At 43.7% G+C, this 25,094-nt stretch overlaps 1 protein-coding gene across 1 annotated transcript in view; it reads right to left on the minus strand.

Annotated features, from left to right (window-relative positions):
• Nucleotides 1-3,692: 3,692 nt before the first annotated feature.
• Nucleotides 3,693-25,094, minus strand: part of OTOP1 (otopetrin 1) — a 36,722-nt gene continuing 15,320 nt past the window's right edge. The window contains exons 4-6 of the mRNA XM_050947699.1: nucleotides 20,785-20,915; nucleotides 10,598-11,538; nucleotides 3,693-4,567 (exon numbers count right to left, since the gene is read on the minus strand). Of these exons, the coding sequence (XP_050803656.1) occupies nucleotides 4,397-4,567; nucleotides 10,598-11,538; nucleotides 20,785-20,915 (1,243 nt within the window). The 3' untranslated portion in view covers nucleotides 3,693-4,396. The remainder of the gene's footprint in view (nucleotides 4,568-10,597; nucleotides 11,539-20,784; nucleotides 20,916-25,094) is intronic.

Below are 25,094 nucleotides of genomic sequence, written 5' to 3' on the forward strand. Positions count from 1 at the left end.
TGATTCACTGCATGACTCTGTGAAGATGTCAGACCCTTTCCAATGGGTGAGTCATCCCCAAACTTTTGAGGGTAACACTGCCCTTCCCCCAATCTGTGTCCCCACCAGTGCAGCAGAGACCAGCTTTTGGCCCATTGACTTAAGTGAGAGTTGCACATAATTAATGACACAATGTTGCCCTAATTTTCTTTTCCTGAAGAAACTTTACCTTAGCACCATAAAATTAAACTTATGATTAAGGGACCAGTCATCTTATTTCAATGGTGACTGTCAGCAAGCGGAAAAGGCTAAGTAACTGTGTGTGAAATCTAGCTAGATGAAACAATGTTCATGTTGTTGATCATTTTTACAGCATCCAACATGTTACATGTTTAAAGGAAAGAAATAGAAAAGCGTAGCCCCTGCCATGAAAAGCCTACAATTGAAATGTAGATGTGATGAAGGACAGACAAACAGAGGGGTAAGGAAAGACAGAGATTACAGCAATGTGATCATGCGCTAACTTATTTTAAGAACATGGGCATTTTGGTGGTTCAAGTAAAAGAATTTTGCAGACTCAAAGGACTTGCCAGACCCAATCACACCTGTGGCCCATCTAGATCCTGTCTCCAACTGTGGCCAGCACCAGATGCTTCTGAGGAAGGTGCAAAAAACATATAGGGCTAGATTCACAAAGAAAATTATGTGATGATGATGCTGAGCATCACTACATGTAACTTTTAGGCATCTAGAAATCACTGCAATTCACAGTGCCTGTGTTTGGTGCCTAGGCTTCCTATGCAATGAATGGGAAGTGAGAGGCACTTCTGAATGGGATTTACAAAACCAGCATGCTTCGCAGCTCCTCCCCTACATTAGCCCGTGGGAGATGCCAAGCCAAAGCGTGTGTGCTAAGTCATTGGAGCAGGGGGACTGGATCTTGAGTTTCTCTCCTCCGGAGTGCGCTAACCAGCAAGCTTCAGAGTCAATCTTGTGCTTACTCTTGCTTTCTGGCCCAATTATTATTTATTCACAGTGGAATAGTTTTAACAGGAGAGACTGAGAGACCCTCCACATCTGAATAGCCCATGGCACTCACCTGCAAGGTGGCAGCTTCCCTGTTCAACTCATTTCTCCCCCTCAGGGACTAGAACTGGGGGGTCTCCCACAATTGCAAGTGAGTACCCTAACTACTGAGCTAAAAGTTACGAGGCAGGGGCACAAGGCTCCAGAGGACCCTGGTGTGAGAATAGGGTAGGGTCCCTTTCCCAAGCCTGAAATCTAAAATTTTCCTTACCCCCAACATCACAGCCCTCAGTCTACCCCACTGCCTTGTAACATCCTCCATTCCTCCCACAGCTCCCCCTACATCCTCTACCCCTTCACTCTGCAGCCCTCCAAACACTCCCCACAACCCACCAACAACTCATCCGCTGCACCTCACCCACTGCTTCCAGAACCTTCCTGGCCACACAGCACACCCCCAGTGTAGCACTCTACTCCTCTCCCAAGCTAGGGCAACTCCCCCAAGTCTTGGCTTCCCAGCGGCTCTGCTGTCTGCCATTGCTCGCCCCACACTCACATGGTGCAGCTGACATTTGAGTGACATTGTGACTGGGCTCACAGGTTCGGCCTGTCTGCCCTGCTGTCATGACCTGTGCTCCAGGTGAAGTTCCAGAGCACCATTTCCTCTCACTGGGCTCCCATATCCTTGTGGGCCCTGGCACCAGGGGCAGCAGGTATCATAGGCCAGGGGAGGCTCTGCATTCCCCAGTGTGGCCAGACCCCCAGTTGCAGGGTTTGGCTGTGAAGTTTTTGCTTTATTATGCCCCATATAGGTTCTGGGGCAGCTGAGGAGGCACATAGCACCTCCTCAGCCGCCCTGGAGCCTGCATGGGTTGGGTCCAGGGAGGGGAGGCACAGCCCAGCTGGAGCCAGCCCCGGGCTCCTCCAGGTGAGGGTAGGCTCGGGGCTTCAGCCAATCCGGCCAAGGCTCTTCCGCTCAGGGCTCCTCTGGGCTCGGGGGAGGGGTATTCTGGGCTGCAGCTGGCCCGGGGCTGCTCCAGGCAGGTGGGGTAGGGCTCAGGGCTTCCGCCAGCCTGGAGATCCTCCAGGCAGTGAGGGGCTCTCCAGGTGTGGCTCTGGGTGCAGGCGGGAAGCACGGGGGGGTCTCGTGGCTCCAGCCTTGGGGAGTGCGTGGATGGAAGTGGCAAAGCTGGGGCTAGCCTCCCCAGAGTGGGGCTCCACCCGCCACCCATGCCTGGCATGACTGCACCATTTGTCCCATTGTAGCTTTGCCACTGGCTGGTGGCAGCGGCATTTGAGTTTGTCTATAGTGGCCAATCTTGTAGGTGAGTTCCGAGCCTGCTTACCAGAGCAGGCCCCACAGGGGATTCGGACAGATGAACGTCTATCTTCTCCTGTTAGGGAATTGTTTTGGGCATCCGGACACATGGTGTAGGGCTGCAGCACACATGCTCAGAGGTAGAAACATAGGTGCCTAGGCAACTTTAGATGCTGAGCGAGTTTAGGCATCTACAGGGTTTGGGGAAGCTAAACGAAAGTTTTTGTGAATTCCAATGGGGGCTGATTCTGGGATTTAGGCACCTAGAGTGGCAGTTAGGTGCCTAAGACATTTCATGAATCCAGCTAATAAAGTGCAGTAGATAAGCTACATGGAACTTCACCTGCTCACCTAATATTTCACAGAATAAACCTAAAGTATTTGGGGTATGAGGTGCTCCTTCAATCTAATCACTTAATTTATTTACTGCACTATTCCTGCTTTGTTAGGACTTCAGTTATTTGGATTGGTGTAAGATCACCATCTAGTGGTGTGCAGGCAACATTGTTGTTTTTATTGGTTGAAGTTAAGCAGACAACAGTAATCCTTCCATGGGTAGCTTTTTCCAGTGGTTAATGACCATCAATGTTAAATGTTTGTGCCTAATTTCTAACTGAAATCTCTCTGGCTTCCACTTCCAGCCATTGTTTCTGATTATGCCTTTCTCTGCTAGATTAAAGGGTGCTTTAGTGCTTGCTATTTTCTCCCTGTGACGGTATTTACACACTATAATCAAGTTACATTTTGATCTTTCCTTTCATAAAATAAACAGATAGAGCTCCCTAAACTCTCACTGTAAGGAACTTTGTCCAGCCCTATCAGCACTTGTACCCCAGCAGTTGGTGTGGTATAAAGAAACTTGAAAAACTGGTACACTTCACAGTAAAGGGCAGGGTGGGAGTAAACAATATTTATCCCTGTAACCCCTTTCCTTGTGGATAGGTTATTCCATAATGGTGTATGGCAAGTTTCTTGCTCCTTCCCCTGAAGCATCTGGTACTGGCCACTGTGAGAAACTACTGGACCACTAACCTGGTTCAGTATAGCAGTTCCTATGTTCCTGACACCACATACATGAAAAATAACAATTGTACTTTTGTACTTCTGTGTGATCTTCCACCCAAGGATCCTTCCAAGCTTCACAGACGTTATTAGCTAAGACTCACGGCACCAGTGTGAGATAAATAGGTATTATTATTCTAATTTTACAAACTGGAGAACTGAGGTACAGGGAAACAAAGAAATGTCTCCAAAGTCACGTGGAAAGTTTGTGGCAGTGCTGGGACTAAAACACAGGTCACCTGGAGCTGAACATAAGCTACAAGATTCACTTTCTCCTCAAACAGTTTCAAAGATCTGGAAACCAACCTGAACTATTAAAGAAATTAACTTTATTCATTAATTATTTCATATAGTAAGTATAAAACAATGGCAGTTCATGAATAAAATCATGGTTAACTCATAAGTAATTATATACAGTACCATATCTAAATCTATACAGTGTCAGTACTTACATACAGTGTACTCAAGAAGATAAAATATTATTTTTCTCCGTCCAAAAATTAAACAGAATTTTTCCCATCTAAATAACAGATTATGTTTTCAGTTTATATTATAAAACATTTTGATAAAAATTGAGAGTGAGATTTTCAAAGCTGCCTAAGTAATCTAGGAGCATAGGTCTGATGGAAAGTCAATGGGATCTTTGCTCCTAATTTTTGAAAAATCCCATCCAGAGGCAATATTCAGAGGAGAACTGCATCAGTCCAAATAACACAGAACATATATCTTGTTTCCACATGTTGAGCCTCTGATGATTTAGACAGCAAAAGATTCAGACACATTTTGGTTAACTTTACTCTACAATAATATTGAAAAGTCTGTCTAAAAAAAGTACAATAAAATGTGCGGGGGAATGAATGATATTGATTAAGTTCTATTAACTATAGTCTTGTTTATTAAAATAGTTGTAGAACCTGTTAATACCAAACAGCGGCTGATGTATTCATTCTTTCACCCTTTCATTTACTCAGTCATGCATTCAACCAATTGTTCACTGAGACTCTTTATAGATTATGTTTTGCAATTGACCTCAAAGAGTGAGGCAGCTGAATGCATACGATAGAAAATAGAAAAAGGCATTGCAAGGTTAACAACAATTATCCAAGGTTCAAAGCCAAAAACTATTTCTTCCAGTCCATTGTCATACTCTGGGCGGCAACCAAATGCTGGTGGAATCCAAAGCTGCATGGAAAGAAAACAACATTGGTATCAGTCATCATCATCTTCATCAAGTGATACTTGTCTATTGTGACTGTGGTAAGGCATATTCATTCCTTCTATACTGCAAATGAACCAGTATCATTTGGTGTCAAAGATCGCTGAGCCCAATTCTCCATTCACGCAGATTTCAGCAGTTACTCCTGGTTCATTCCAGTGTAAGCAAGCAGAGAATCGCGCCCTCTGTCTTGCTTAAACGTAATAGGTTTGGCCTGAGTCCCTATTCCATATAATACATTAAGAGGTGGCTTGTAATGCAAGACTGTGTTGCACTTACAATATAATGTATATTGCTTCGTTCCACAGCAAGATTACTGGAAAGTACTGCCAGTTTTTAGGGCCAGATTTTAAAGGTATTTGGGGGTTGTTCCAGTCAACATTCACAGCCTAAGTGAATGAGACAAGTAAGTCCTATTTTCAAGAGCTATTTAGGCACATAGCAGCCTAAGTCCTGCTGACTTTTAATGCAACTTGGGCTCCTAAGGGCCAGAATTTTAAAGGTGTTTAAGTGTCTAAAATACAGATAGGTGCCTAATGGGATTTTCCAAAGTGCCCAGGCAGAGTTAGGTGCATACAGGCTTTTGAAAATCCCACTAAAAAAGACCTATCTGCATCTTTAAACACCTAAATATCTTTAAAAATCTGGCCTCAGGCACTATCTTCATTTTCAGATACCTAAATAATGATAATTTGCCCTTGGGCCTTGCAATGCTGAGCAGAGCAATCCCTAAATACCTTTAAAACTAGGGCCTTAGTGACTTTTTATAAAACAATTCCACAGCAAGTAAATGAACCCTTATCATCAAGGGATTCCTGCATCAATGTGTGAACATAATTAATGTTTACTTTAAGGAGACCTACATTTGTGTATTGAGTTGACAGATAAATAAACCCCTTAGGCCACATTACTCTGGGAAGTTTTACAAAAAAAAAACCCACGGGTGGTATCACAGGGACAACTGAACTGGTCTTAGCACAAGTGTGAGCCCTAGTATAGACAAGGATCCCATGGAAGGGCCCATTTTTACCATCATATTAAACCTATAATTTGGGGCTAGTTATTTCACAGAATATGGTCCTATCTCAGAAGGAGATGAGTGCTTTCAGCTGCAGAATCAGGCCCACAGTGTTTCTGGTTTGTGGGGAAAGGAGTTTGTTATGAACACCAGAGTTACAAACTGACTGGGCAACCATAGACAGCAACCGGTCATGCAGCAACAGAGGGTTTTTTTAAAAAAGCAAATACAGTACAGTACTGTGTTAAACATAAGCTATTGGAAAAAAAGGAAAGTTTAAAATAAAAGATTTGACAAGGTAATGAAACTGTTTCTGTAAGACAGTTAAAAGCAGCATTTTTCTTCTGCATAGTAAAGTTTTAAAGCTGTATTAAGTGAATGTTAAATTGAAAACTTTGAAAGAACAGCCACAAAGTTTTGATCAGTTACAAAAATTTCAGAGTTACGAACAACCTCCATTTCTGAGGAGTTTATAACTCTGAGGTTCTACTGAATGTACAGTAAATTTTTACATAACTACATACAAGGGTTAGCCTAAAAATGTATTAATTCTGGCAGCAGCTGGTCATACACAAGCTAAAAAAAAAGGACTTTAATGGGTTTTGTATTGTCAGTGTCCTCAAAGCAAATCTGTTTGGCAGAGTGGGTAGTGGCACTGGCTAGTCACCCACGTACATTCTCATCTGACACTCGGGCAGCTACCCAGGCTGCTGCGAGCACCACTGAGACTATACTACTATTTTCAGCACACTAGTTCAATCAAAAAGTTAATACATGTACCCAAGCTGGAAATTACATCTCCAGCTACAGTGCAGATGTACCCTAAAAAGGGAAACTGTGAAGTCATAATGATGTGGATATGTCATCAATCTCAGAATGGGGAGGGAGCTGGCTGGCTGACATGTAATTGCAGACAGCTAAAAAGTGACAATTTTTAAGTGCTTATATACAAATGCCAGAAGCCTAAATAATAAGATGGGTAAACTAGAGTGACTCATCCTCATTTAATATATAGATATAATAGGCATCACAGAAACTTGGTGAAATGAGGATAATCAATGAGACACAGTAACACCAGGGTACAAAACATATCGAAGGATGGAACAGGTCATGCTGGTGGGGGAATGGCACTATATGTGAAAGAAAGCATAGAATCAAATGAAGTAAAAATCTTAAATGAACCAAATTGTACCATAGAATCTCTGTGGATAGAAATTCTATACTTGAATAATAAGAATATAGCAGTAGGGATATACTACTGACCTCCTGACCAGGATGGTGATAGCGATTGTGAAATGCTCAGGGAGATTAGAGAGGCTATAAAAATAAAAAACTCAATAATAATGGGGTATTTCAACTATCCCCTATTGGTTGGGTACATGTCACCTAAGGACACAGACATAAAATTTCTTAAATGACTGCTGCTTGGAGCAGTTGGAACCCACAAGAGAAGAGGCAATTCTTGATTTAGTCCTAAATGGAGCACACGATCTGGACCAAGAGGTGAATATAGCTGGACTACTTAGTAATAGTGATAATATAATTAAATTTAGCATCCCTGTGGCAGGGAAAACACCACAGCAGCCCACCATGGTAGCATTTAATTTCAGAAAGGGGTACTACACAAAAATGAGGAAGTTAGTTAAACAGAAATTAAAAGGCACGGTGCCAACAGGGAAATCCCTGCAAGCTACATGGAAACTTTTTAAAGACACTATAATAGAGGCTCAACTTAAATGCATACCCCAAATTAAAAAACATAGTAAGAGAACAAAAAGAGTGCCACTGTGGCTAAACAACAAAGCAGAAGAAGCAGTGAGAGGCAAAAAGGCATCCTTTTAAAAATCCTAGTGAGGAAAATAGAATGGAGCATAAACTCAGGCAAATGAAGGTAAAAATATAATTAGGAAGGCCAAAAAAAAAAAAAAATCGAAGAACAGCTAGCCAAAGATTCAAAAAGTAATAGCAAAAAAAAAAAAAAAGTTAAGTACATAAGAAGCAGGAAGCCTGCTAAACAACCAGTGGGGCCACTGGACAATCAAGATGCTAAAGGAGCACTCAAGGACATTACGGAGACACTAAATGAATTCATCAGTCTTCATGGCTCAGGATGTAAGGGAGATTCCCAAATCTGAGCCATTCTTTTTAGGTGACAAATCTGAGGAACTGTCCCAGATTGAGGTGTCATTAGAGGAGGTTTTGGAACAAATTGATAAATTAAACAATAATATGTCACCAGAACCAGGTGGTATTCACCCAAGAGTTCTAAAGGAACTCAAATGTGAAATTGCACAACTACTAACTGTGGTTTGTAACCTGTCATTTAAATCAGTTTCTGTACCAAAATGACTGGAGGATTGCTAATATGACGCCAATTTTTCCAAAGTGCTCCAGAAGTGATCCTGGCAATTACAGGCCAGTAAGTTTGATTTCAGTACCGGGCAAACTGGTTGAAACTATAGTAAAGAACAGAATTGTCAGACACATAAATTAACATAATTTGTTGGGGAAGGTTTTTGTAAAGGGAAATCATGCCTCACCAATCTAATAGAATTCCTTGAGGGGGTCAACAAGCATGTGGACAAGGGGGATCCAGTAGATATAGTGTACTTAGATTTTCAGAAAGCCTTTTACATGGTCCCTCACCAAAGGCTCTAAGCTGTCATGGGATAAGAGGAAAGCTCCTCTTATGGATTAGTAACTGGTTAAAAGATAGGAAAAAAGGGTAGGAATAAATGGTCAGTTTTCAGAATGGAGAGCGGTAAACAGTCATGTCCCTCAGGGGTCTGTATTGGGCCCAGTACTATTCAACAGTGAGGTGGCAAAATTTGCAGATGATACAAAACTATTCAAGATAGTTAAGTCCAAAACAGACTGTGAAGAGCTACAAAGGGATCTGTGATGAGGCATCTGCCCCACACTGGCTCATAAGGGGTTAATAGAGCCCTAGGGTGGCTGTGCAGAAGGCAGCCAATTAGAGAGGGGCTGCAAGGAGCAGCCAATCAGGGCTGGGCTGGCCCATATAAGAAGGGCTGCAGAGCAGAGCAGCTTCAGCTGCTCCCTGGAGATCAAGGAGGAAGAATGCTAGCACCTTAAACAGAGCAGTGCTGGGCAGGATCAGAGTGAGCTCCTGGCTGACTGCCAAGACTGGCATGCTGAGGCCCTGAGATAAGGTCGGAGATGGGGCTGCAGGGAAGTGATCCAGGGAAGTAGATTGAGAGGTAGGAGGAGATGCAGCATGTGGCTGCCATCTACAGGGTTGCTGGGTCAGGACCGAAAGTAGTGGGCAGGCCTGGGTCCTCTCCTCACTCTCCCCTCACCATTGAGGAAGTGGCTGGACTGAGGGACTGCAATATTGTCCCCCCAGAAGGGAGGAGCACAGAGTGTGGCACAGCTGGAGGGCTGTGTCCTGAAGGGGACATTGCAGTCCTTGCAGGGACATGGGTCTTGGAGCAGAAGTGATGGCAGTGAGACTCCACCAGAAGAGGGCACACTGTTAGCAGAGCTGATCCCTGGGACATCCAGCCAGGGGCGCTGCAGGGACAAGTTCCACCCCATCACAGAATCTCACAAAACTGAGTAACTGGGCAACAAAATGGCAGATGAAATTTAAAGCATACATGCAAAGTAATGCACACTGGAAAACATAATCCCAACTATACATACAAAATGATGGGGTCTAAATTAGCTGTTACCACTCAGGAAAGAGATCTTGGAGTCACTCTGGATAGTTCTCTGAAAACATCCACTCAATGTGCAGCAGCAGTCAAAAAAGCTAACAAAATGTTGGAAATCATTAAGAAAGGGATAGATAATAAGAGAGAAAATATATTGTCTCTATATAAATCCAAGGTCTGCCCACATCTTGAATACTGCGTGCGGATGTGGTCTCAAAAAAGATATATTGGAATTGGGAAAAGTTCAGAAAAAGGCAACAAAAATTATTAGGAACAGCTAATTATGGAACAGCTTCCATATGACGACAAATTAATAAGATTGGGGCTTTTCAGCTTGGAAAAGAGACAAGTAAGGGGAGATATGATAGAGGTCTGTAAAAACGTGACTGGTGTGGAGAAAGTAAATAAGGAAGTAGTATTTACTCCTCATAACACAGGAACTAGGGGTCAGCAAATGAAATGGGCAGCAGGTTTAAAACAAACAAAAAAGTATTTCTTCACAGAATGAATAGTCAACCTGTGGAACTCTTTGCCAGAGGATGTTGTGAAGGCCAAGACCATAACAGGGTTCAAAAAAGAACTAGATAGATTCATGGAGGATAGGTCGTCAATGGCTATTAGCCAGGATGGGCAGGGATGATGTCCCTAGCCTCTGTTTGCTGAACCTGGGAATGGGCGACAGGGGATGGATCACTTGATGATTACCTGTTCTGTTCATTTCCTCTGGGGTACCTGGCACTTGCTACTGTCAGAAGACAGGATACTGGGCTGGATGGACCTTTGGTCTGAGCCAGTATGGCTGTTCTTACGTTCATGTCTGTCTGACAAAGACAATAAATTGACTGACAACTATTGAGTGGCCAATATGAAATGGATTGGGAATCTTCTATTGGACCACTATCCACACTATAACTGTCACTAATTACATCTTGTCTTTTAGCAGTTGCAACAGGAAGACCAAGGATGGAGACTGAATTATTCTTTTCTCCTCTGTAAGTAGTCCTCCAGATCATTTTGGGAGCACATTGACAGGGCAGAGTTTCAGGGATCACTGCCTGTGCCATTCCTGTACTGTGGCTAAACAGACTTTAGTCTGCAAGGTTAAATACCTTCTCCCGTGCCTATTCCACTTCTAAGTAGATATTATTCCCCAACGGTGCAGTCAACCCACCTCCTTTCACAAGCACTAGAACACTTACTATAAAGAGTGCAACTGAGTAACATTAATATTCTTCTCAGTCTTGGTGGTTTTAGGGAGCTTTTTTGTATTAATTGTGTGAATTACATTCAAAATACCTTACCGAAAGATTACACAGGAATAAAAATGCTGCAATGTTCTTCAGGATTCTCCTCTTATTGTTAACTGAGTTTTGGCTGTACAGTGAGAAATCTGAGGTTGAGTGTGTGACTGGACTGCTAGCTTGACTCCTGACTTCATCAGAACCATCACCGCCACTTCTTTCTCTCATGTAGATATTCCCATTGAACATGTACGGAAACTTTCCATTGTCCATATCAGCTGCTCCATTGTAAATTTCTTTGTGTGATGGGGTAAGTGACAGAGTGCTCCCACTGGACAAAGTTACTATTCGAAGAGTTTTAATATCATCATTCACTTTTTCTTGTTCACGATGTATGGACTCAATGATAAAGAGATTCTGAATATATTTCTCAATAATAACCAGGATGGAATAAGGAAGATTGTACCATGTGTATTTTGGATGAGCCTGGGCACAGATAATCGCTAGGATAGAACCCCAAGAGAGGAGCCAGGAACCTGAAGCTGTGCCAACCAACAGGTCTGCATCAAGTTTCCTGGCAGGATTTTTCGAATTATCCATTGATCTTTCTTCTAGTCTGTAAATTAAAAGGGCGACAATTCCAGCTGCACACATAAGAGTCAGTACGGAGATAGCATATAAGTAAAACATAGTAAGTGCTAACTCACTTTTGATTTTTGAACGTCCTATCTGAATTAAGTACACAACAACGACCGCTATTGTGCTAATCAGCACAATTAGTCCAAAAATCGTGCCCACTGTTATGCCATGAAACTTGAACAGTATTTTGTGTTGGTGGTGGTGTTCTACTTTGCGTCCGATATTCTTCCACAGGACATAGAGCATTGTGGATGCTAAAATATGATACTCTATGTTGAAGGGATACAGGTAATACATTCCTTGAGAAAATATCGAACAGAGAGTTGTTGTACAATTACATTGGGGTGCATGGTCATCTAAAACTAAAAAAAAAAAAAAAAAAAGGAGAAAGATTAGATTTTGTTGTGAAATAAATGTTTTTTCTTTTAAATGAGATAACCACAACAGGGAGAATAATTATTTCAGTCAGACAGCTCATATCGTACATTTAGTCACCTGCACACACACACACACAAAATTTGCTGCGTGTTGGACACTAAAATCACTAGTCTGAGAGCAACTTTTGCACCTCCTCCAAAATTTGAACTACAGCCTTATTACAATTTTTAGGCAAAATCCTTATAAAAAGTGAATGTTAAAAATTCACAGACATCTCTTAAAGTTCAGCACAGTTTTGAGGAGAACAATGTATTTAAAATATTTAAGATCCCAAACCAGTAGGGGCTTGATTCTGCTTCCATTCTGCAGATGAAACTCCTACAGAAGCCAATAGGAGTTCCATATCTGGAACAGATGCAGAATTGAGTCCTAACTGTGCAGGGGCCTAGTTCCTCTTTCAGTTATACACCAATGTAACTCCACTGGCTTTATTCCTGATTTACACATGTATAAGTGATAGGATAATTGATCTTTATATACTTACACTTAAATATCACCAATATTTTAATTGAAAATAAAATATTTAAAAAGCAATTCCCTTCCCATTTCTCTACTAAACTGTGAATTATGGCTTCTACCAGTTGTTTTAGGGAAAACACAGGCTCAATCTTGTCAGGATCGTAAAGGAGAAACTAATTATCACTTTTATTTTGCATTAAATTTATCTGTAATACATAAATTTACATATATGGGACAAATTTTCAAACAGGTCACAACTATAGTGTACTTAGACTTTCTGAAAGCCTTTGACAAGATCCCTCACCAAAGGCTGTTAAACAAACAAACCAGCCATAGGATAAGAGTGAAAAGTCCCCTCATGGATCAGGAACGGTTAAAAGATAGGAAACAAAGGTTAGAAATAAATGGACAGTTTTCACAGTGAGGAGAGGTAAATAGTGGCATCCCCCCAATGATCTGTACTGGTACCTGTGCTGTTCAACATAAGAACATAAGAATGGTCATACTGGGTCAGACCACTGGCTCATCTTGCTCAGTATGTCTTATTCTGACAGTGGCCAGTGCCAGATGCTTCAAAAGGGAGTGAACAAAACAGGCCACTTTATCAAGTGATCCAGTTCCTGTCACCCAGTCCCAGATTCTAGAAGTCAGGTGTTTTGGGACACCAAGTCCAAGTACACTATAGCCACTGGATCACCCTTGTTCACATGTTTGTTGACCCCCCTCAAAGAAGTCTAACAGATTGGTGAAACATGATTTTCATTTACAAAACCATGTTGACTCTTCCCCAACATATCATCTTCATCTACGTATCTGATAATTCTGTTCTTTACTATAGTTTCAATCAATTTGTCTAGTACTGAAGTTAGGCTTACCAGCCTGTCATTACCAGGATCACCTCAGTAGCCTTTTTTAAAAAAATCAGCTACGCCATTAGCTACCCACCAATAATCTGGTACAGAGGCTGGTATAAGGGATAGGTTACATACCAGTTAGTAGTTCTACAATTTCATGTTTGAGTTCCTTCAGAACTCTTGGGTGAAAACCATCTGGTCCTGGTGACTTACTGCTCTTTAATTTATCTATTTGTTCTAAAACTTCCTCTATTGACACCTCAAACTGGGACACTTCCTTAGATTTGTCACCTAAAAAGAATGGCTCAGGTAGGGTGACCAGACAGCAAGTGTGAAAAATCGGGATGGGGGTGCGGAGTAATAGGAGCCTATAAGAAAAAGACCCAAAAATCGGGACTGTCCCCATAAAATCGGGACATCTGGTCACCCTAGGCTCAGGTGTAGTAATTTCCCTCACATCCTCTGCAGTGAAGACCAACGCAAATAATTCATTTTGCTTCTCTGCAATAGCCTTGTCTTCCCTGAGTGGTCCTTTAGCACCTCAATTATCCAGTGGCCTCGCTGATTGCTTGGCAGGCTTCCTGCTTCTGATGTACTTAAAAAATGTTAGCTGTTAGTTTTGTTTGTTTTTTCTAGTTGCTTGTTTTTCTAGTTGCTCTTCAAAGTCTTTTTTAGCCTACCTAATTATACTTTTACAATAAATCTGGCTTCCTAGAATTTATGTTCCTTTCTATTTTCCTTGGTAGAATTTTACTTGAATTTTTTAAAAGATGTATTTCTGTTTCTAACCACATCTTTTACTTTGTTGTTTAGCCATGGTGGCATTTTTGGTCTTCTTACTGTCTTTTTGTTTGTTTGTTTGGAGGGGGGGGAATATACATTTAGTTTGAACCTCTATTGTGGGTTTTTTAAAAAACTTCCATGCAGTTTGCAGGCATTTTACTCTTGTGACTATTCTTTTTAATTTCGTCTTAACTAGCCTCCTCATTTCTGTGTAGTTCCCCTTTTTGAAGTTAAATGCTACTGTGGTACCCTACAAGGATGTTAATTTTAACATATTGATAAATGACCTGGAAAAGGGCGGTGAATAGTGAGGTGGCAAAATTTGCAGATGATACAAAATTATTCAATATAGTTAAGTCCATAGCTGACTGTGAAGAGTTACAGAGGGATCTCCTAAACCAGGTGACAAAAAGCGACAAAATGGCAGGTGAAATTAAGTGCTGATAATCCATAGTATTCCCACACTTGGAATACTGCCTGCAGTTCTGATTGCCTCATCTCAAAAAAGATATATTAGAATTGGAAAAGGTGTAGAGAAGTGCAACAAAAATGATTAAGGGTATGGAACAGCTTCCATACATGAAGAGCTTAAAAGACGTGGTAGTGTTCATCTTAGAAAAGAGATGACTAAGGGAGGATATGACACTGATGTATAAAATCATGAATGGTATGGAGAAATTGAATAGGGAGGTGTTATTTACCCCTTCACATAACACAAGAACTAGGAAATTAATAGGCAGCAGGTTTAAAACAAACCTAAAGAAGCAGTTCTTCACACAACACCCAGTCAACCTGTGGAACTCATTGCCAGGAGATGTTGGGAAGGCTAAAAGTATAACTGGGTTAAAAAAAGAATCAAATACGTTCATGGAGGACAGGTCTATCAATGGCTATTAGCCAAAATGGTCAGAGATGAAACCCCATGCTCCCTAAACCTCAATCTGCCAGAAGCTGGGACTGGACGAGAGGAATCATTCAGATTACCTTGTTCTGTACATTCCCTCTCTCTGAAGCAATTGGCACTAGCCACTGTCAGAAGGCAGGATACCGGGCTAGAGGGACCATTGGTCTGACCTAGTATGGCTGCTCTTGTGTGCTAACTTGGGTCTAAAATTTCACCCACAAATATTTGTGTCTGTGGGGTTTTTGTTTTTAGTGCAAACTACACAGAGGTGCAAACAGAGTTCTCAAATTAGTACTTGGTGTGGAACACAAGTTAATACAGAGATAGTCTCATTGATCACCTACTTCAGTCATCCACAATTGCATGGACTATGTTTTACCATTTGCAGTTGCATCTCCTCTGTGGCAACCACAGCCATTTATCACATAGAAAGGTAATACAGTAGAACAGTGTATGGCGCCCGCTGGGGCATTTATGTGCAGCCACCTAGTGCCCTGCAGGGGAGAGAAGCCGCGTCCCCGCGCCTGCCGGGGACAGAGAACTCCAGGCCTCGTAGGCTGCGGGCGCCAGCATTTTCTGTTCCTGCAGGCGCGGGGCTGCGGCTTCTCTCCAGCTTCTCCGGGGCTGCAGGCTGTGGGCACCAGTGTTCTCAGTCCCCGGCAGGTGCGGGGCCACGGCTTAAGCTGGAGAGAAATCGTGGCACCGCACCTGCCGGGGACAGAGAACTCCAGGGCTCGCAGGCTGCGGGTGGTGGTCTCTCTGTCCCTGGCAGGCGCGGGGCTGCGGCTTCTCTCTGGCTTCTCCGGGGCTGCAGGCTGTGGGAGCTGGTGTTCTCGGTCCCAGGCAGGCGCGGGGCCACGGCTTAAGCCAGAGAGAAGCCGCAGCCCCGCCCCTACCGGGGACAGAGAACTCCAGGGCTGCGGGCACTGGTGTTCTCGGTCCCTGGCAGGCGTGGGGCCGTGGCTTAAGCCAGAGAGAAGCTGCGGCCCTGCGCCTGCTGGGGACAGAGAACTACGGGGCTGCAGGCTTCATTCTATGTTAAAGAATAATAAATATACTTGGACCAGCAGTTCAACAGTGTGTTACTTTTTTTAAATTAACAAGATGAAAACTGTTTATGATATTTATTTTGTAAAAACTCCTTAATTTTTCTTACAGGTAGATAAAAAAGAGCAAATTCACATGGTAAGGTGAAAGAGTAATTGACGAATAATTTAATTAATACCTTTTACATGTAAAATTACCCTTTTTATCTTATGGATTCATATATTATGTAATATTAAATATGATAAGCAGCAAAGAGTCCTGTGGCACCTTATAGACTAAGAGAAGTTTTGGAGCATGAGCTTTCGTGGGTGAATACCCACTTGATCGGATGCATCACCCACGAAAGCTCATGCTCCAGAACTTCTGTTAGACTATAAGGTGCCACAGGACTCTTTGCTGCTTTTACAGATCCAGACTAACACGGCTACCCCTCTGATATTAAATACGATGTTTTTCATATTATTTAATGTACAAATACAAAAGAAGCCTTGAAAAATTGTTGGTGCCCAACACACTCTTCTTAAAACATGACTGTGCTACTGGCCACAAAAAGGTTGGGGACCACTGCAGTAGAACCTCAGAGTTATGGACACCTCGGGAATGGAGGCTGTCCATAACTCTGAAATGTCCGTAATGCCAAACAAGACCTTATGGACTTCAGCCAGTGGGGAAGGGGGATTGAGGCTGCAGCCAGGCAGGGAAGGAGGGGGGGCAGAGCTCTGGGTAGGGAGGGTCTGGGCTTCTGACCCTCAGGAGCATTACAGCTCAGACCTTTAGATCTGGAGGTAGAGCTGGGGCTCGGGGCTTCAGCCCTGTGGCTCTGCTCCTGGTTTCAGTCTCATGGGCAAGGGGAGGTGGGGCACCAGGGTTTGGGGCTTCAGCCCCATGGCTCTGTTCCTGGCTTCTGCCGTGTGGGAGGTGGGGCTCGGGGCTCCCCATGGCTCCACTCCCAGTTTCAGCAGGGTGGAGGGGACACGCCAGATCTCTGGGCTTTAGCTATGGGGAGAATGCTGGGGCTGAAATCAGCGCTCCCCTCATAGCTAAAGCCCTGAGCCCCGGCATCCCCCGGGAGGCTGGAGCCAGGAAAGGAGCCATGGGGCTGAAGCCCCAAGCTGAAACCAGGAGGGGAGACATGGGGCTGAAGCCCTAAGCCCCAGTGCTCCCCCCCAGATGTAAAGCCATGACCCCCACCCTGCCCAGAGCCCTGATCCCCTCCTGCCCCTCCACCCCCGTGGCTGCAGCCTTAACCCCCTACCCCCTGGCTGAAGCCCTGAGCCCCAGGGCTAAAGTCCTGAGGCAGTAAAGTATTTGCTTTTTTTCTCTTTGAGTGCGTCTCCGCTGCTGCCTGATTACTTTCAGTTCCAGAGGGTGTCCGGTTGACTGGTAAGTCCAGAACTCTGGTGTTCGTATCATTGAGGTTCTGAATGTTTTGAATGTATTTTAGCTGTCTCTAAATGCAATTTAACAAATCGAAACTAGGAGGGAAGCCAATAACCTGCTCTCTGCTGGCCACTGGCATGTACTCCACAGACCACCAGTGCTCTATGCAGTACAACTGGAGAAAATCTCTGAACTACATATCTAAATATTAGATCTGCAGCAGCAATCAGGTAAAGCAACATCTGGATTCTATTTGTACCTATACAGGATAAAACTTGTAAATTGCAGGTATAAAATTGTGGGTCCAATTTCAAAGGTAGTTTTGAAAATGTCGACTATGTTATTAATAGGGTTACCAGGAGTCCGCTTTTCAGAACACCTGGTCCAAAAGGAACCCTGGCACTCTGCTCAGCACCAGCTATTGGAAGCTGGAGGGGGCAGTGCCTGTGGGTGAGAGCAGTGCACAGAGCCACCTGCGCGCCTCTCCCTAGGAGTCGGACCTGCTGCTGGCTGCTTCTGGGGCGCAGCGCAGTCTGTGGTGCCAGGACAGGCAGGAAGCCAGCCTTAGCATCCCCACTGTGCTGCTGACTGGGAGCCGCCACAGGTAAGCCTATGCCCCAACCCCATATCCTAATCCCCTTCCCCAGCCCTGAGCCCCCGCAAACCTGGAATCCCCTCCTGCACCTCAAACCCCTCATCTCCAGCCCCCGCCCAGAGCCCTGACCGCAGTCCTAAGATTCTCCAAAACCCTAAACCTCCTCCTGCACTTCAAACCCTGCATCCCCAGCCCCACCCCAGAGCCTGCACCCCCAGCCAGAGCCCTCACCCACTCCCGCAACCCAACTCCCTTCCCCAGATCATAGCCCCCTCCTGCACCCTGAACCCCTCATTTCCGGCCCCACCCCAGAGCCCACACCCCCATTTAGAGCCCTCACCCCTCCTGCACCCCAGCCCCCCTGCCCCAGCCCAGTGAAAGTGAGTGAGGGTGGGAGGGAGCAAGCCACCGAGAGAAGAGGAATGTAATGAGTGGGGGTGGGGCCTCAGGTGAAGGGGTGGGGCTTCAGGGAAGGGGCAAGGCTAAGGTGTTCAGTTTTGTGCCAACAGAAACTTGGCAACCCTAATTATTAACTATATATTTTTTTTTAACCAGTTTTGGAATTTACCTGGAACTCTGCTGGGAGCAATGGAAAATTGCAAACTATTTTCAGCTAATCTGCAATAGAGAGAGGCAAAAATGTGGTTGGTTTAGGTTTTCGTTTTGAAAAACCAAAACAAGGGGTTGTTAAGATCCAGGTGCTATTGGATTCGCTCAGGAAAAAAATATTTACACCAAAGCTGCAAACCTATTCACTCCTTGCATATCTCTGGCTCTCTTCCCCATCACATGCAGTGAGGATTAGCACGATCCCAAACAATCCTGCAGAACAATTTTGGAAGCAGTGCATTTATCTCCCATTTAAGCTGCTGATTACCCTCAACTTCAACTTCCCTTGATTTCATTGGGAGTTGAAGGTGCTCAACACCTCAAAGGATCATGTTCATAATTTGTCAAAGTCTGTGACATTTTATCAGTGGAGAAAATTGTCCAGTATGAGAAGAGACTCTTACAATACAGAAGGCAAACCAGCACTGACATACAGAACCTTTACTTCAGCAGTGTTCATTGGAAGGGGCTGGGTAAGCGAAGGAGGCGGGTGAATGCTGCTCTACCCACTCCCCAAGGGTTTTGCACTGCTTAAAGTTCCATAGGCTGCAGAGCAGGGAGGGAGGTGCACTTTTAAGCAGTGGTCCAATACTAAATAAGTACAGCTGCTGCCAGAGTGGTCTGGAACATTGCAACTGCACAGCTGAAGCTATGCCACTGAAATTTGATCTCCCCCGCACCCCACCACCCCTACCCTGGTGCACCAGAACCTGAAGTCTGTTCCTGTACGGTGGAGTACAGAGAAGTCTGCTGAGGATTCAACTCCTAGTGCCACGGGCTCACATACTGTGCTAGTAAAAGAGAGGAGAGTCTTCCCAGCCAAGGGAGACCCTGCACAAGAGGACCAGAAAATGAGTGGGGACCAAAACAGGGCACCGGGGTGGGGGTGGGACAGGAACTGGAATTTGCTTCCCCTCCTTAAGAAATATCTGCATTGGTGCCACTGGAGCAGTTCCATTGAATTCAGTGGGACTCCTCACCTGACAGGCTTTGCAGGATTGGGCCCATGTTATGAGAGATGCTTACACCGCATTTGCTCCAATCCCTCAGACAGAGACAAACACCTACAGGATCTCTATCAAGCATTCTTAAAACTTCAATACCCACCTGCAGAAGTGAAAAAACAAATTGACAGAGCCAGAAGAGTACCCAGAAGTCACCTACTACAGGACAGGCCCAACAAAGAAAATAACAGAACGCCACTAATCATCACCGACAGCCCCCAACTAAAACCTCTCCAGTGCATCATCAAAGATCTACAACCTATCCTGAAAGATGATCCCTCACTCTCACAGATCCTGGGAGACAGACCAGTCCTTGCTTACAGACAACCTCCCAACCTGAAGCAAATCCTCACCAGCAACCGCACACCATACAACATAAACACTAACCCAGGAACCTATTCTTGCAACAAAGTCCGATGCCAACTCTGTCCACATATCTATTCAAGTGACACCATCATAGGACCTAATCACATCAGCCACGCCATCAGGGGCTCGTTCACCTGCACATCTACCAACGTGATATATGCCATAATGTGCAGGCAATGCTCCTCTGCCATCTACATTGGCCAAACCGGACAGTCTCTATGCAAAAGAATAAATGGACACAAATCTGACATCAGGAATCATAACATTCAAAAACCAGTGGGAGAACACTTCAACCTCTCTAACCACTCAGTGACAGACTTGAAGGTGGCAATTTTACAACAAAAAAACTTCAAAAACAGACTCCAAAGAGAGACTACTGAACTTGAATTAATATGCAAATTAGATACAGTTAACTTGGGTTTGAACAGAGACTGGGAATGGTTGGGCCATTACACTAACTGAATCTATTTCCCCATATTAAGTATCCTCACACCTTCTATGGGTCATCTCGATTATCACTTCAAAAGGTTTTTGTTTTTTTTTCCTCCTGCTGATGATAGCTCATTTCAATTGATTGGCCTCTTACAGTTGGCATGACTACTTCCACCTTTTTATGTTCTCTGTATGTATAAATATCCTCTTGCTGTATGTTCCAGTCTATGCATCCGATGAAGTGGGCTGTAGCCCATGAAAGTTTATGCTCAAATAAATTTGTTAGTCTCTAAGGTGCCACAAGTACTCCTGTTCTTTTTATGGATACAGACTAACACAGCTGCTACTCTGAAACACTAGCAATATGGCACCAGTTAAAATCTCGTTTAACTACATGCTTTGTTCAATTACCCTCTGTGCTTTCTTACTGGATAGGTGCTTTGGGGATTTTATACAACAAAATAAATGTTTACAACATGCCTTCTTTTTTAGAGTCTGTGGACATTATTGTTACTCTGGCCTTGATTCACTAAGGTGCTAAGAACCATCAGTTTCCACTGAAGTAAATGGGAGTTGCAGGTGATCAGGACCATTATTATTATGTATAGACCATTGCAGGTGATCAGGACCTTATTAGGGATGGTACGATACTTACTGTTAACCTGGTAGAATACCATATTTAGAATGATCATGCATTATAGCAGAACTTCCAAAAATGTACCAACCCTTTAGCTTACCTATTGTTATGTTTCCAAAACCAAGTGTGATTAATCTTTCCTTGTGTTCATTGAGTTGGTGTTTTGATTCTGTTAACACTCCGTTTGTCCATAGGAGTAAATTTGTAAACACGGAATGGATCACCCCAAACCTAGAAAACAGATTAGTTATTGATACAATCTGTACAAAGGATTTCACCCCATCTATCTTAAATGGAATCCATCACTTTTTACCGGGCACCACGATTGACACTACTGTACTCCTCAATGGCAGTAAAACAAATGCTAAACAGTCTCCTTACATTCATGGTGAAACAGGTTAGATAGGTAGGCCTTTCAGGATGTTATAAAAAGGCAATGGTTCAATCTATTAAATTGCACTATAAGTAGGATGCTGCTCTTATTTGCCACAATGTCTTGTACAATGGCATTGTTTATATTTATGATGGCATTATTGTCAGGAATAGCATATGTCATTCTTTGGAAATAGTTATATATTTTATAGCAACTTTCTGGATGGGTTTATATGAAAGTTCACATTTATGACAATGATTTACTAATCTAAACAGGAATTGGTTTATGTTAATAGGCCCTACTGATCCCACTCCAGCAGAGGTACATCAAAGCATTCTGCACATCCTTTCCTTACAGAGATTTCCCTGCCTTCTCCAGATTCCACTTCATTCATTTCCATCTACTGAACAAGATTTCCTGGTTGAAATTGTCAAAGCGACATAGGGGATTTAGTCACATAGTTACAATTAAGATAAATGGGAATTGTGCGGTTAAACACCCTAGGAGGCTTTGAAATCTCAGTCTCAGAATGCGATCCAATCTGGGGCAAGAGAAAGATGTCTGGGGTAAGCAGTGAGATAATTGGGTCAAAACATAACAGTTATTGCAAACGGTGATGTTTTGACCCATTGTTGTAGACTACTGTGTTTTTTTTCTAAGAGTAAGCTAGTCTCGGTTCCTCCACTTCCCACTGCTTACCACAGACTTCCTTCTCTTGCACCAAGTTTCAAATCTGTTTGCATTCCTTCTTCTGGCCAGCTTCTCTGATCAATTCTTTATCTTGCCTTTGAACAAATTCCCTGATTCAGAGGTAACACACTATAAGCAATCCACTTATAAATAGATCTTATTTCACTATCTCACACTGCAAGCCTTATTCTGAAAATAAACTAAAAGAATAGTATTTTTTATGATTGAAACATATTGTTCTGTTTGTTTAATGTCACAGTGTATAGAGGTGGAGAGCATATAACAAAGGCTCTATTGTGCTGCTGCAGTGAAGCTAATAATGGAAGTAAAGAACTAGTACATCATAATTGCTTTCAAGAGCATTCCCACAGTTGTATGAACTGCCTCCAGATCCAACTAACAGTGTTAGTTAGTGATATTGTGTGTGGATTTTCACAGTTGTGATCCATAAAAAATGACTTTTTAATTCAGGACTCAGGAACATGTCTAAAAATGAAAGCCAGGTCTGGTCAGATATTTATTACTTGTATAATAGTACTTGGAAGCCCCAATCAAAATCAGACCTCATTGACTCTCTATTAAGACACAATAAGAGAAAGTCCCTGGCTCAAAGAACTTACAATTTAAATTGACAAGACAAACAAAAGTGGGAGACAAAACATAGTGAAAGTGATTTGCCTAAGGTCACACAGCAGGTCAGAGCCAGGAATAGAAACCAGCTGTCCTGGCTTCCAAGCCATTGTTGTATCCATTGCTCAAAACAGCACACCAGGGGTATGTCTACACTACGGGATTATTCTGAATTTACAGAAACCGTTTTTTGGAAACAGATTGTATAAAGTCGAGTGCATGCGGCCACACTAAGCACATTAATTTGGCGGTGTGCCTCCATGTACCAAGACTAGTGTCGATTTCTGGAGCGTTGCACTGTGCGTAGCCATCCCGTAGCTATCCCATAGTTCCCACAGTCTCCCCCACCATTGGAATTCTGGGTTGAGATCCCAATGCATGATGGGACAAAAACAGTGTCGCAGGTGATTCTGGGTAAATGTCGTCAGTCAATCCTCCCTCCATGAAAGCAATGGCAGACAATCATTTCGCGCCCTTTTCCCTGGCTTGTCCGGGCAGATGCCATAGCATGGCAACCATGCAGCCTGTTTAGCCTTTTTTCACTGTCACCGTATGTCTACTGGATGTTGCTAACAGATGCGGTACTGCAGTGCTACACAGCAGCATCCCCTTGCCTCTGTAAGTTAGCAGAGACAGTTACCAGTCCTACTGTACCGTCTGCTGCCTTGCAAGTTGACAATGACGGTTACCAGCCACAGTGTACCATGGGTGCTCCTGGCAGGCCTCAGTGAGGTTGGCTGGGGCGCATGAACAAAAATGGGAATGACTCCCCAGGTCATTGCCTTCTTTAAGTTTTGTCTAATGGAGAGTCAGTCCTTCCTAGAATATTAGGCAAGCCTACTAAAGAACCAGAGAGACAAACGGCTGCTCTGGGTCAGAGCCCCAGACATCTCACAGAAATGATGAACTGCATGCCATTCTAAGGGGTGCCCCTGCAACAACCCCACTCATTGCTTCCCTCCTCCCACACCTCTCCTGGGCTATCGTGGCAGTTATCCCCCCCATTTGTGTGATGAAGCGGTAAAGAATGCATGAATGACAATACTGACTTTATTGCCTCTGCAAGCAGAGATCAAAGGGAGGAGGGGAGGGCAGCCTCCAGCTGCTATGATATTTCAGGCAGGACTGAATCTCCATTAGACAAAGCTTAAAGAAGGGAATGACCAGGAGTCATTCCCATTTTTGCCCAGGCGCCCCTGGCCAATCTCACCAAGGCCAGCCAGGAGAACTCACAGGATGACGATGACGGCTATCAGTCCTACTGTACCGTCTGCCATCTGCAAGGGAAGAGGATGCTGCTGTGTAGCACTGCAGCATCGCATCTGCCAGCAGCATCCAGTAGACATACGGTGACATTGAAAAAAGGCAAGAGAGGATTTTTTTCCCTTTGCTTTCAGGGGGTGGAGGGGGGAGATGACATATACCCTGAACCACCTGAGACAATGTTTTTGACCCTTCAAGCTTTGGGAGCTCAGCCAAGAATTCAAATTGTTTTCAGAGAGTGCGGGAACTGTGGGATAGCTACAGTCATCAGCCGCCCCTTCCTCCGTGAGCATCCATTTCATTCTTTGGCTTTCTGGTATGCTTGTCTCAGCTCCTTAAGTTTCACACAGCACTGTGATGAGTCCCTGTTGTGGCCTCTGTCCCTCATAGCCTTGGAGATTTTTTCAAATGTTTTGGCATTTCATCTATTGGAACGGAGTTCTGATAGAACAGATTTATCTCACCATACAGAGATGAGATTCAGTATCTCCCGCACGGTCCATGCTGGAGCTCTTTTTTGATTCTGGGCCTGCATGGTCACCTGCGCTGATCAGCGCTCCACACTGGGCAAAAAGGAAATGAAACTCAAAAGTTCGTGGGGCTTTTCCTGTCTACCTGGCCAGTGCATCCGAGTTCAGATTGCTGTCCGGAGCAGTCACAATGGTGCACTGCGAGATACCACCCGGAGGCCAATACCGTCGAATTGCGGCCACACTAACCCTAAATCAAAATGGCAATACCAATTTCAGCGCTATTCTCCTCATCAGGATGGAGTACAGATATCGATATTAAGAGCCCTTTATATCAAAATAAAGGACTTCGTTGTGTGGACGGATGCAGGGTTAATTCGGTTTAATGCAGCTAAATTTGAAATAAACTCGTAGCGTAGGCCAGGCCTGGGTCACCTCATACTGTCTCTCACTCTTTCTATTTCACTCCTCACAGTGACTGTGTAAGGTAGCTGAGTAATATGCAGAACATGATACAAAGAGACTTGCTAAGAGCTGCAGAGGGGTCATCACTGCTGGCAAGATTTGGATTTATGAGTTCCTGGCTCTGACTACTGAACTTGGGTAACTGGACCACACCTGTCTCTACTCTATACATAAGAAAGCCTTAGTAAATATAGTCATAGGACTTGGCTTATTTTCTTTTCTATATGTTTACATAATTCTCATTCATCTTCATGAGATTTATACACAAACCTAAAGAGAATAGACTCCATAGGTGAGGTTTCTGAGTCATTTTCTTATTTTGTTTTCTATAAATATTTGGCCAGTGCCTGTAGTTTGTTTAGCAGTGATGTTTCAAGAATCATTATGACATTTCATATAATCATAGAAGATTAGGGTTGGAAGAGACCTCAGGAGGTCTAGTCCAAACCCCTGCTCAAAGCAGGACCAACCCCAACTAAATCATCCCAGCCAGGGCTTTGTCAAGCCAGGCCTTAAAAA

This window comes from Gopherus flavomarginatus, chromosome 3, assembly GCF_025201925.1.
Source record: "Gopherus flavomarginatus isolate rGopFla2 chromosome 3, rGopFla2.mat.asm, whole genome shotgun sequence".
Lineage (NCBI taxonomy): Eukaryota > Metazoa > Chordata > Testudines > Testudinidae > Gopherus > Gopherus flavomarginatus.